General features: G+C 53.2%; 1 protein-coding gene across 20 annotated transcripts in view; it reads left to right on the top strand.

Moving 5' to 3' along the window:
* Positions 1–12,229, top strand: part of Mcf2l (MCF.2 cell line derived transforming sequence like) — a 133,044-nt gene extending 120,815 nt beyond the window's left edge. For 12 of the 20 annotated variants that reach the window (XM_050137438.1, XM_050137439.1, XM_050137437.1 and 9 more), the window contains 13 exons: positions 1,245–1,337; positions 1,433–1,525; positions 2,182–2,307; positions 3,154–3,375; positions 3,612–3,704; positions 4,737–4,815; positions 4,946–5,012; positions 5,455–5,570; positions 6,726–6,800; positions 9,362–9,483; positions 10,109–10,221; positions 10,540–10,643; positions 10,782–12,229. In XM_050137438.1, the coding sequence (XP_049993395.1) occupies positions 1,245–1,337; positions 1,433–1,525; positions 2,182–2,307; positions 3,154–3,375; positions 3,612–3,704; positions 4,737–4,815; positions 4,946–5,012; positions 5,455–5,570; positions 6,726–6,800; positions 9,362–9,483; positions 10,109–10,221; positions 10,540–10,643; positions 10,782–10,867 (1,389 nt within the window). In that variant the 3' untranslated portion in view covers positions 10,868–12,229. Of the gene's footprint in view, positions 1–1,244; positions 1,338–1,432; positions 1,526–2,181; positions 2,308–3,153; positions 3,376–3,611; positions 3,705–4,736; positions 4,816–4,945; positions 5,013–5,454; positions 5,571–5,807; positions 5,901–6,725; positions 6,801–9,361; positions 9,484–10,108; positions 10,222–10,539 lie in introns of all 20 variants that reach the window. The other 8 variants (XM_050137442.1, XM_050137448.1, XM_050137453.1 and 5 more) reach the window with 4 other exon arrangements.
* The last annotated feature ends 344 nt before the right edge of the window (positions 12,230–12,573 follow it).

Genomic DNA, 12,573 nt, shown 5'->3' with positions numbered 1-12,573 from the left:
CACTCTGCAAGTGCCACAGTCTGCCAGCTTTGGCAGCTGTATCATGAGGGAGACTGAGACACAGGACCCCTGCCAGCAGGCAGCTGAGGCTGCCCTGCCCCTGTCCCTCCTCCATGCATGCTTGACCTCAGCTCAGAGCTGATAGGGGTCAGATAGGTTAGGGATGACATTAGGAATCTGAGGTCAGGAGGACCCCAGGTCAAAGGGAGAGCAGGGCATCCAGGGGTAAAGAATGCAGGAGTTCGGGCCCTGCAGTCCTGCTGAAGCAAGCCAGGCTAGGTGGGCTCACGGCACCACTAAGCTTACCCTTGCCCTAGAGTCCTAGAATCCATAAATCATTGAGGTTATACTCCCAAACCCATTCCATGCCTCAGGAACATCTGTGCCCCAAACCATTTCCAAAATCTGTGTCTTAAATTGTGTCCCCAAACCATCTGTACCCCCACACTGTCTTTATCCCAGAGCCCCCTGCATTCAGATCCAAGTATCCTAGGAATGTCTGTGATCTCAAGCCATATGTGTACCCTATAGACCCAGAGCCCTCTGTACCACAAAATCATCTGTAACCCCCAGAGCAATTGATTCTAGGCCTAGCTACATTCTAGAACCTTCTACATCCCATAATATATTATGTGAATATTTCATTTCACACATAATATTCACGTTTATTTTTTGATGTGTATATATGTATGCCTACATGTATGTATTTACAGTGTGTGTGTGTGTGTGTGTGTGTGTGTGTGGTGTCTGCAGGAGACAGAAGAGAGTACTGGCTTCCCTTGAACTGAAGTTACAGGCAGTTGTGAGCTGTCATGTGGATGCTGGGGACTGAACCTATGTCCTCTGTAAGAGCAACCAGTGCTCTTAACCAACAAGCAATCTCTTGAGTCCTGCTCAGGTGTATTTCTACAGAATAACCTGTATAATTTGTAAGACTGCCTGAGAATGCCCTGGAGTCTTATGTACATGAACATATGGTTTCAATAAACCACGTCTTGGCAGAGCTCGCTCTCCGCTTCTCTGGGCTGTGAATGAGCAGTGGCAAGGGGGTTAGAGTGTGGGACTCCGGTGTTGGTGAACAGCCTAGCTTGGGGGGGTTAGAGTGTGGGGCTCCGGTGTTGGTGAACAGCCTAGCTTGGGGGGTTAGAGTGTGGGGCTCTGGTGTTGGTGAACAGCCTAGCCTGGGGCGGTGCCCAGTGAGGCTGAGAAGCATCCTGTGCTGTCTCTGCCCCTCCCGGCTCTAGATGGAGGAGTTCCAGATCTACGAGAAGTACTGTCAGAACAAGCCACGGTCCGAGAGCCTGTGGAGACAGTGCTCTGACTGTCCCTTCTTCCAGGTTTGTCTTGAGTCCGTCCCCTACACTAGTAGCTCCTTCCTCGGGGCCTCGGACAGAGCCGTGGCCTTGCATGACTGAGTGTTTGGTGGTTGCAGGAGTGTCAGAAGAAGCTGGACCACAAGCTGAGCCTCGACTCCTACCTGCTGAAACCTGTGCAGAGGATAACCAAGTACCAGCTGCTGCTCAAAGTGAGCCTGCAGGGCTTCCCTGGGTCGGCCACACCTGCCTGCTGGCCAGGTGTCTGCAGGGGCCCAGGGTCTTGAGACTTTTCACCGAGCCCTGGCCCTAAGGCCAAAGGCACCTCTAATGAGCCACTTGTCCTCCACGTCGCCGTGGCCCTAATTCATTCATTCATTCATTCATTCATTCATTCACGGCCTGTTGTGGGCTAGGCATTGTAGAGTGCCAGGGACATAGCAGTGGCCAGCTATACCAGGAGCCTGTGCTAATAGCCTGTGGCCTCTCGGGGAGGAAGGAGAGGGGGGAGTTGAGCCCTGTCTGTCCATTGGTCCCTAGCACGGTGGGGAGTAAGGAGTCTGTCCTGGAGTTTGCTCGGTGTGGCAGGGCAGAAAAGGGTCTGTAGCACTGTGCCTTTAGCAGAGCCTGCCAGCAGCGGGAGGCAAGTGTGATCAAGTGTGCACAGAAGTGCCGTAAGTGTGAGAAGCTGCCATCCTGGCTTCAGGGAGGGAAGGGTTAAAGGGTTGGTGTGCCATTGCCTGTCCAGGGGCCACACCAGGATTCCACAACCCCGTCTGAGTCTGAATCTGTGGACCAGTCCGCTGCTCCTGGAGGTGCAGAGGAAAGATCTGGGTGTCTAACTGCACCCTCTTGTATTCCCCCTCAGGAAATGTTGAAGTACAGCAAGAACTGCGAGGGGGCAGAGGACCTGCAGGAGGCGCTGAGCTCCATCCTTGGCATCCTCAAGGCGGTGAACGACTCCATGCACCTCATCGCCATCACTGGCTATGACGTAAGGCGCCAGGCTCTGCAGCGGCACCACGGTGCCCTTTGTCCTGTCGGGAACCGTTTGGTAGGAGCAGTCCTATCAATCCTTCCGAGCTCTCCGAGTCTTGAAGTGGACACACGTGGCCCCCACACATAGCCCAGGGCCTAGGGCAGCCCCAGGTTCTGAGTCAGGAGCTTGTCCACATGTGGAGCAGGCCAAGGCTGTTCCCCCAGGAGGGTACCTCTCCAACAGGGATGCACTCCAAGACTCCTCCTCCTGTCTACTTCCTGTACCGCAGGTGGAACCCTGTGTTTTCTGTGATACAGTCTGTAGTCCAGTGGCTATGGCAGGTGGCCAGCAGGAGTTAATTTCTCTGCATGGACCCACCTCAAGTTGGCATAGAGGGGTTTTGTTTCTCTGAATGTCCATTTAGCATTCATTTTCTGTTTGTTTAAATGACTAGGTTTTATTGATTTTTTTAACAGTTTTAGATTTATTAAAATTGAGTGTGAAGCTCATATTCCCTAAACACCCATCTCTGCCCCCAGCCTCCTCCATCGTAAACTGCCGTGTTGGTGTGACACCTGACAGGCCTGTGGGGATATGTCATTAACTGAAGTCCACTGTACATCAGGGTTCTGGGCACTGTCCCGTCTCCACCGTAGTGGTATCCCATGGTTCCTCCATGCTGTGCCTCTTCTTTCCCAACCCCTGCAGCCGGCTGATTCTTTGCCACCTCCTGAGACTTGCCTGTTCTAGAATGCTGCAAGGTGAACTCTACAGCATGTAGTCTTTCCAGAGTGAACTTGGAACCCCAGCCCACCCAAGTTCACCTACCTTGCATGCCCTGACATGCGTCCTGTGTTCCAGGGAAACCTCAGTGACCTGGGGAAGCTGCTGATGCAAGGCTCCTTCAGCGTCTGGACAGACCACAAGAAGGGCCATACCAAAGTGAAGGAGCTAGCCAGGTTCAAGCCCATGCAGCGCCACCTGTTTCTGCACGAGAAGGCTGTCCTCTTCTGCAAGAAGAGGGAGGAGAACGGGGAGGGGTATGAGAAGGCTCCTTCCTACAGCTACAAGCAGTCCTTAAATGTGAGTGGCTCAACCAGCAATTTGAGGGACGGAACTTAGTCCCCAAACGAGCCTCAGTCTAACACAAAGGGTTATGGGACACCCAGCTCCTACCCATGGAAGTGGGCTTTGGGGCTCCCGCCATCCTTAGCCCTCACCCCACCCCAAATGTCCCATCAGTTTCCACCATTGCCAAATAGGATGCTCGGCTCCACCATGCACACTGATGCCTGTCCTGTCTGTTTCTGTGCCATCAGATGACAGCGGTTGGCATCACAGAGAATGTGAAGGGTGACGCCAAGAAGTTCGAGATCTGGTACAATGCAAGAGAGGAGGTTTACATCATTCAGGTAGAGCCCCTCACTTGCCCTGAAAACCAGGAACCCAGGGAGCCCTTGACCCTCTTCAGGGTGACCAGTGAGAACCAGGTCAACCATCTCCGTGAGGTTCATCCCCCAGGAGCAGGAGCTGTCACACTAGGGCGCTTCCCTGGGCCACAGGATGGAATTTGGGAACACACGCATACAGGGTGCTAGACAGGCAGTACCAGCAGTGGCTCTGGCTTCCACATCTCTTGATAGCCCTAGAGAGCTTTGCTTGTGCAGCCTGGCTCTCTGGTGGGATATACAGCCTAGCTGTCCATACCGGCCAGTGGGAGAGAGGGCAGAGTTACAAAGTAGACTCAGAATAGCATCCTCTCCATGAGACCCTGGCAAGAACCTAAGTACTCCATGAAGGTCCTAGTCCAATCTGGCTGAGCCCTTCCCTTGCCCTCAGAATCACAGGTGATTTGGCAACTGGTCAACACGCCGTAGCCATGGAAGTGTCACAGCCTTGGTGCCTTCTAGTTTTATACCCAGCCCAGAAGCCCTCACAGAGCTGCATCAAAGCTTGGGCCGAGCAGCTGCCCCAGCAGCAGTGCTCAGGTTGGGATTCAGACCTCTGTGTTAATGCAGGATAGCAGTCCTGGCTTCTCTTGATGTTCCTGACATGGTCACACCCATCTGGTGTGAGTGTGAGACTCGTGCTTGTGCCTGTCACCTAAAGCAAGGTCGAATAGAGGGCACCCCCAGGAGACCTGTTCTGCAGGCCAAGCCACCTGTGCAATTAGCCCAGTGCACCAGCATCGGCAGAAGAGTTGGCCTTTCTGCCAGTAACTGGCTCTCTTTGCCTTGCCCCTGGGCACCTTCATAAACCCACAGCCTTTTGCAGCCAGTCCTGCGCTGCAGGGCTAAGAGACCCACAAAGGGGCATTCCCACCTCCTGCTCCTTCTGTCCCTCCTGCACAGGGGTCTGCTGATCCCTAGGATTGCCCTTGAAGGTGTCTTGGAACCCGCAGCATATTTTTCTGATCACCGATTCCCATCTCTCTTTTGGAACAGGCCCCAACTCCTGAGATTAAAGCAGCGTGGGTGAATGAGATCCGGAAGGTTCTGACCAGCCAGCTTCAGGCCTGCCGGGGTGAGGCTCCCTTTGGCTTTTGTATGTTTCTCGTGTGCATTGTCAGCTACCCAACTACCCTTTAACCTGTGAGTGCACGGGAGCTCAGTTCCTGCTGCTAAGTGATACGTGGTCCTGTGTCCTTCCGCAGAAGCCAGCCAACACAGAGCCCTGGAACAGTCCCACAGCCTACCTTTGCCTGCGCCGTCCAGCACCAGGTGAGCATGGCAGCATATCCATCAGAAGCCTAGAAAGCAGACAGGCATGCTACAGTCCTAGCACAGGACACGGAGGACCTCCTGAAGCATAGTGAAACTGTCCCCAAGACCCGAGAAAAAATATCAAGGCCACTGAGATGCGTCCGCGCAAGGCCCTCCAGTGTCATCTGAGGACTATGTGTCAGTGACTTATGCCTGGACATCAGGCCCAAAGGTGCTGTCTCTAGCCCTACCTTCCTCAGCAAGCCCCCTGCTTCACAACACCCTGTCTGGATCAGTTCTCATGGTAGTCAGCATGCCAAGGCTACAGCCTGATGACAGTTGGCCACCAGCTTCGAATGAGGATGGTGCCTGCAGGATGGTCTAGGGGCCAAGATGTCCTCAGACAGCCCTGAGACATTGACCAACATGCTGTTTCTTTATTGGTCACTGGTGCCCACAGTCCCACGAAAGGGAGCACAAGAAATGTCAAGAAGCTCGAAGACAGAAAGACAGACCCCCTGAGCCTGGAAGGATATGTGAGCTCGTCATTGCCAAAGCCCCCCGAGAAGGGCAAAGGTGAGTGTCACCCGCGGTGTGACCCACTCAGGCACTGCTCACGGAATGGCCGCCAGCTAGCATGGGAGAGCTCAGGATCGCTCCAGGACACTGGCCTCTCATTCGGGGGCACCCTAAAATGAACGACTTCCCTCCACCCACCCACCCCTGAGCACAGGGCCATGGCTGGTGCCCTCTGCACCCTGTTGTCCTCCCTCCCCGAAGCTGTCTCTGCATTCTGTCTCTCCTCCCTCCTAGACGATGCGGTCCCTAGCTCTACCTCTGAAAGCTCTGCGCTTTCCAGAAAGCGCTTCACGCTGCAGGGCTTGGCTAACCTCAAAGGTCAGAAAGGTAAAGAGGCAGTACCCCCGCTGCCTTCCACACCATCTTCGTGTGGCGGCCTCTGGCGCCACACGCAGCCACACAATCACATTTCTTACCCTGTCATTCTCGCCAACCGACGCCGTGTAGACGTGGATGCCCGACGTTATCTTTTAGGGGTGCCTTTGGGATGCCGAGAGAGCCAGCCAGCTTTGCAAGTGTGGCCTGCTAAAATCTGGAGCTGCTAGCCACTTTTCCAGCTTGACCCCTTCTCCCCGCCCCCCTGCCTCACCTCGCATTTTCCCATTGGCTCTGCAGGCCTCTGCCTTTCTTGCTGCCATGACTCTTGAGTGCTCAGTGTCATGTCCAGGTGTCTTCTAGGGTGTTTGCTAGTGAACAGTGGGGGGTGGGGGGGGGAGGAAGCCTTTGAACTGAGAGCTGAAATAGCTTTGTCACCTGGGAATGCTCCGTGGTGACCGAAGCTCAGGACAGCCCTGGCGTGCCTCGGTTCTGCACAGTGCTCCCTTCAGATGCTCCAGCTCTCCCAAGTCACAGGCCTGGGTCCTAAGAATCAGAGGGTGTCTCAATTGATAATTTTCCATTGGCTTCTAATTTGATGGAAAGCAACACTTGTTCTGTCACTGCGTTCTTTCTGAAGCGGAGCTGAGGGCAGCCCCTAAGAGGATGACTGACGGCAAAGGTCACCGTCTACCGCCTCCGCTCTCTGGGCCTCCCCGCTTCCCTGTGCGGTCCCTCAGTCATTTCATCTCAGACATTTCATCTGCCTCCTCCACTCACTCGACACTTCCTCCGCTTTCTCTCTACTGTTGTTTTTGCCTCTTCCTCTTCCTGCAGCCTCTCCGACCAGTCCTGACAAAAAAGCTAAGCGGCATGAAGTAAAGAGCGACCCGACTCCCTTTGGTTTGCGAGGTAGTGCGGCAGCCCCGCCCCCGACCCCCAGCCAGGCATGCTGTCTGTGGCTGTGCAGGGCGCCTGGGATGAAAGCGCATAGATCAGACAAGCCAGGAGCAAGTGGTGGTTCATAATTTGATGCCCAGTGACAGGTGCTGGAAGATGCCACGTCCCTGCTGTCTCCGTGGCCCATCTGTGGCAAGCAGAGAGGCTCAGGCACAGCTCGGCTGACCAGTGTTAACACTGGGATCTATCTCTGGGTGCTGGTATAGGCTGCAGGTGCACTGTTCAAAGGGCCCTGGTACCTGCACCCTCCCCCAGGTCACCAGTTGCCCCAACCATGCTGGGCGGGAACAGGCAGAAGGACCAGGTCTTTGCACCAGACAGATGGCCATTCATGTGGGTCCCTGGAATTTAGCTCCACTCTCGGCTTCAGGTCCCTGCTTCCTTCTCCCTGGAAAACCCAAGGCTTCCCTTGTCCCCTGAGGATTCCCAGGGCCATCCTCATGGTACTGCCAGGCTCATTCTAACCCTCCATGCTTCAAGCCCTAATTACCCAATTTCAACCCCAGAGGTCAGCAGCTGCCAAGAGTTTGCAAGGGGGTAGATGCCCGGCTTTCTAATGCTAAGTTCCCTGTTGCTCAGGAGTTCCTTACCGGTAGTCTTGAGATGTCCTGCAAAGGTCTGTTTTTATTCATTCCTAGTACTTTCCACCCAGAACCCCAAGAATCCCTCCATGGGACATGGTGTTTGGAATGCTATTCCCACCTTGTCCCAGCTTAGTGGTTTTGTTTCTGCCAGTGTCACTTCCCCTGAGTCTGAGTGGCAACATTGTAGCCCTCTGGGTTGCAAAGAAGGAGGCCAGGTAGCATAAGAGGGCCAGTCATTCCCTTCCTTTCTACCTTCTGAAGTGCAGATGCAGCCCACACCAGAGAGAGAGAGAGAGAGGGCCGTACCAGGAGGTTGGCTAATATTCTCATGCACTCTCCCAGAATCCCCGAAGAGTGTAAAGCCACTTAATTTGAGGTCATCATGCTTCTAAATCCTTCTGTGTCCTTGACTCACATCTGGTCCCTGGACACTGCTAGACGAGCATGTTGTCCAACAGCTACAGGCAGCAGCATGATCTGGTGCTGCCATCTGGGTCAGCTGACCCTCGCGAGCGATGGTAGTTACCAGAGTGAGCTGCTGGGAGTCTCTCATAGAAACACCCAGGAAGGCAGAGATTGGGAGTCTCTCATAGAAACACCCAGGAAGGCAGAGATTTCTATATAGTATGGTCTCCAATGATGGGAGGTGTGCTTGGGAGTGTTCATCTGTTCCAGCTGCCCTTGGTCCTCGCTTCTGATTATCTAGAGGCCCCCGTGGGAGCTCTGTAGCATCATGATGAGAGATAAGGAGTCAAGCTGCCTGCACATGTGTTTGGAGCAAGACCCCTAGAACCCAGTTCTTACATGTATGCAAACCTAGTGTGGCACTTTCCAGGACCAAGTGCGCAGCTGCCCCCGGGCCCTGGAGTCTGGCCTCAGGGAGGTAGATCATAAGGGCTCTAACTAGTCCTGCCATAGTGGGGTGGACCTTGAGCCTGCACAGTTGGTGTCTGGGGAGTATGTGGGCCCGCCTGTTTCCTAGGAAGACAGAAGGGCCTTCCCAGTGTTCCTTGGCAGAGGGTTTTCATCACTGGCTCTGAGCGTCCTCAGCCATGGGAGTGGCTGCGGGTCTAGCAGTCCCCTCTGTTGCCCTGATTTCATGGGGGCTCTTCTGTAACTCCTTCACCCCCACACTGCACCAGCACCTAGTACAGTACGACACCAAGGCACTAGATGCAGCTCCAATGAGCAGGCTGGCTTTCCTTGCTCAGCTTTGCTGTGTGCTGACGTGTCCTCCAGTGTCACACAGTGACTGTATTTAGTACCAGGAAGGTCAGGGTAGTCGCCTCATCCTATCACTGTCTGAGGAATGTGCTCCATAAGAACTTGACATCTCCATCTTTCCAAAAAGGGGAATACTGATGCTGGCCTGTGGAGCAAGAGAAACAGGAATGAAGCAGTAGGAAATGTGGGGACTCTTTGGCCAACCCAGGGGATTTTCCCGGTGGCAGGACTGGGGTTGCTAGGTTAGCCACACACAGCTCGACATCCACCTGGTTGTTAACCTGTCCAGTGGGAAGCACAACTGTGTGCATCTCCCATCACAGGTCAAGGATTTAGATGATCATTCTTGCTGCAAGTTGTTTTCCCAGCAAGCAATGTGATGTTAGCCATCACGGTTTCAACTGAAGACCCCGTCCCTTTACGGGGTCCCAGTACCCAGCTTTTTATAACCGTGTAGAAGGACCCAGTGGGGAGTCAGAGCTGTCAGGTACAGCAAAGTTGATGAACTAGGAAGGTAATAGGCTCATGGTCAGATGAACTAGGAAGGTAATAGGCTCATGGTCAGATGAACTAGGAAGGTAATAGGCTCATGGTCAGAGCCTCAGGCTGTATATTCTAGGAGCTCTGTGGGCCTTGTACGGAACACACTTGGGTAGTGTTGACTGCATCGTGGGCATGGACCTCATAGGAAGCTGTTTCTCCTAGGCTGGAGCAAAACATCCCACTCTCTGGAAGCCCCTGAGGAAGACGGAGGCTGGTCCAGTGCTGAGGAGCTCATCAATTCATCGGATGCAGAGGAAGATTGTGGAGTGGGCTCCAAGAAGCTGGTAACATTGGCCTCCCTGTGGGCGGGCGGTTCAGGGTGGCCTCTGTGTCCCCTAAACAAATCCACCTTGGCCTGGGTCCTCCTCTCCGCCACTGTTCCTCGTCCAGAGAGGTGCCATGCTCACTTGGATCATGATCCTCTACCCATAGTGCCCTGTACCTGTGTGCCCAGCTACCTAGAGCTCAGGCATGGTTCACCCCTTCTTAAGGGGGCAGCTCGTACCTCACACTGGTCAAATGTTCTAACCAAGCTTTCCTAAAGCTATATCCATACTGGCTTGGAAATTAGCAAGGCACTCAGGAGCCCATAGAGACATGTAGCGCCATGGACACATTGGTGCATCCATTTTTGTCTTTAAAATGGTCACAGCATGAGTTGTACATCCCCCGAGCACTAGGATCTTTCTAGTTTAAGCCAAATCTCACCAAAACCTCACCAATGGCAGGACTCAGTACAGCACTGGCCCTTCCCTTGCTGGTCTGTGGAAACCTGCTCTCATGCAGGCGCGCCTGCTGGTGCGTAGCGAGCACTACACGGAAGATGGAGGGTGGGTGTGTTGTTGGCCTGCTGGCACTGAGAGGCACCTACAGGCTGAAGTTTTAGCTTTGCTCTTTTGCCATCCTCAGGCTCCCGGTAAATACACGGTGGTGATGGGTGACGAGAAGGAGGGCCCTGACACGCTTGCCATGAGGAGTGGAGATATGGTGGAAGTAGTGGAGGAGGGCGCTGAGGGGCTCTGGTAAGATGGCAGTGAGCTCTCCTACCTCAAACATGGCCCCCCGTGTGATCCCACCTCAGACATACATGATCTGTGTGATCCCACCTCAGACATGACCGTGTATGATTCCACCTCAGACATGACCTTGTGTGATCCCACCTCAGAGATGTCCCTGTGTGATCCCACCTTAGACATGCACCTGTGTGATCCCACCTCAGACATACATGATCTATGTGATCCCACCTCAGACATACATGATCTGTGTGATCCCACCTCAGAGGTACCCAGCCACAGGCTGTAGGCATGGGGTACGTTATAGCTACTGACTTCCCCTTTCAGGTATGTCCGGGACCTGACCAGCAGCAAGGAGGGATGGGTGCCAGCCAGCAGTCTGTCCACCCTCCTGGGCAAATCCAGTTCAGCTCAGTGTCTGAGCAGCTCAGGTAAGACCCACTGTGCACGCCAGCTGTGCCCTGAGCCTGCCAAGATCCTCAGCCCTGAGCCTGTTTAGGAGCAGAGGGTTTCTAGGCGCGCAGAGGAACGGGCCAGAGCCGAAGGCTGTCTCCACTGGTTTCCCGCAGACTCCAGTCCAGGGTCAGCCGTGCTGAGCAACTCCTCCAGCTGCAGCGAGGGCTGCCCCACCCCCTTCTCCGAGCTCCAGGGATAGTGGCCAGGCCTCTGTGGCGGGCACTCGAGGCCACCGTGCAGTAGACCAGCATGCAAATCTCTAAGTTTTCTTTTGCTTGGGCTTGCTTGGCGTGGGAGGGGATGGTGCTCAGAGACAGCCTGCGACAGGAGGACCTTATCAACCGCGGGCTTTAGCGGACACTGGGGCCTTGGCACCAGGACCCCACTGCATGCGCTGAAGCCGGGAGACAGCAGTCCACCACCAAAGCTACTTTTAAAACTCCAGAGTGGACAGAGGAGGAGGGGCTCGGGTCAGGAGACCCCTGTGCAGAAAGGTGGGAGATGCCCTTTCTCATACTTGGGCAGCCAACAGACCCTGCTGTGCAGCCTCTCCAAGGTGTCCTGACCTCTCTGGTGCTTGCTATGGGAACAGCATCCCAAGGAAGACACTTGTAACGGGATTGGACAGTTTGCTACCAACAGCCCAGAGGGGACCAAGGGGCTCTTGTCTTTTCTAAGTCTTTGATTTTTTTTTTAAACAGGGATTAATCCCATGGCCATTTTTTTGTGGCACTCTGGCCTCAAATCTTTACCAAGAATCACTGTGTTTACATGAAATGACGATTTGATACTGTATTTGATAGAAAACTATTTTTTTGTTACGGGGTTTGCATCGAAGCACGTTGTTTATACAACTAAGTGATTTCTGGGCGCTCTCCCTGAGACCTGGTGAGTCTCCACCACCAGAAGCAGCTGGAAATCACGGAGAGTCCTACATCCGTATAGGTTCTGTTTCCACAAGAAATGTAAAGTATAATTTAAAATATTAACCTTCTTTTTTACGATAAAAAGGAGACTCTCCATTTTTTTAAAAGAATGTCATTAAATTAGGATATTTTTATTATTTTTAAAGAAAATGTAAAAATCCATGCTGTCAGCCATCCTCAGCAGCACAGGCACCGGCTGCCTCTCCGCATCAGGGCAGGCCCCGCCTCCCCTTCCCTCGCTCATGGGGGACCTGCAGCCTTCATTCAAGTCATGGCAGAACTGTCACAAAACTGTTGTTTTACCCCTTTTTGTGTGTGTCTGAGAAACAAATTCTGTTCTTTGGAAACTTTCTGTGCCCAGTAGGGCAGATATTTTTATATGTATGTATATATATGTTCATGTGTGTACATATGGTCTGGGTATAAAGGATGTATTTATGGTCTCATGCTGCTGAACCTCTGTCACTTTACGGTCCCTCCCTGTCTCCTCACCCTGCTGCCATGGGAGGCCACCGAGGCTCGTTCACCATTGTATGTCCAGGTAAAATGCCCCCTCCCTTAACCCCCTGTGGCTTGCAGAGCCATTGCTAGCCACACCTTCAGAGAATGGTAATAAAATAAAAACCGTGCAAAGATCCTGTAGCATTTCTGGTGTATATGTTATGTGGGAAGAATCATGGAATATAATCTGCCCAACTGTTCAAAAAAGTCACCCTTTTATGAGCTCATCCTCACAGAGACACTTTAAAATTGTCACCATTTGCCAGGTATGAACACGCCTTTAATCACAGTACTGCAGAGGCAGAGACTAAGTCAGGTGGGACTCTGTGAGTTTGGGGTCAGCCTGGTCTACTTAGAGAGTTCCAGGCTAGTCAGAGCTACATACACAGTAAAACCTTATCTCATAACACAAACATGTAACCAGAGACAGCTCAGCTCATTCGTTTCCCAGCTTCTCAGACCCGAATAATCTCACAGA

This window comes from Alexandromys fortis, unplaced genomic scaffold (genome assembly GCF_014885135.2).
Source record: "Alexandromys fortis isolate MF-2015 unplaced genomic scaffold, M_Fortis_MF-2015_v1.1 scaffold_3, whole genome shotgun sequence".
Lineage (NCBI taxonomy): Eukaryota > Metazoa > Chordata > Mammalia > Rodentia > Cricetidae > Alexandromys > Alexandromys fortis.
Note: the sequence above shows the minus strand (reverse complement) of the source record. Positions and strands in the feature narration are given on the sequence as shown.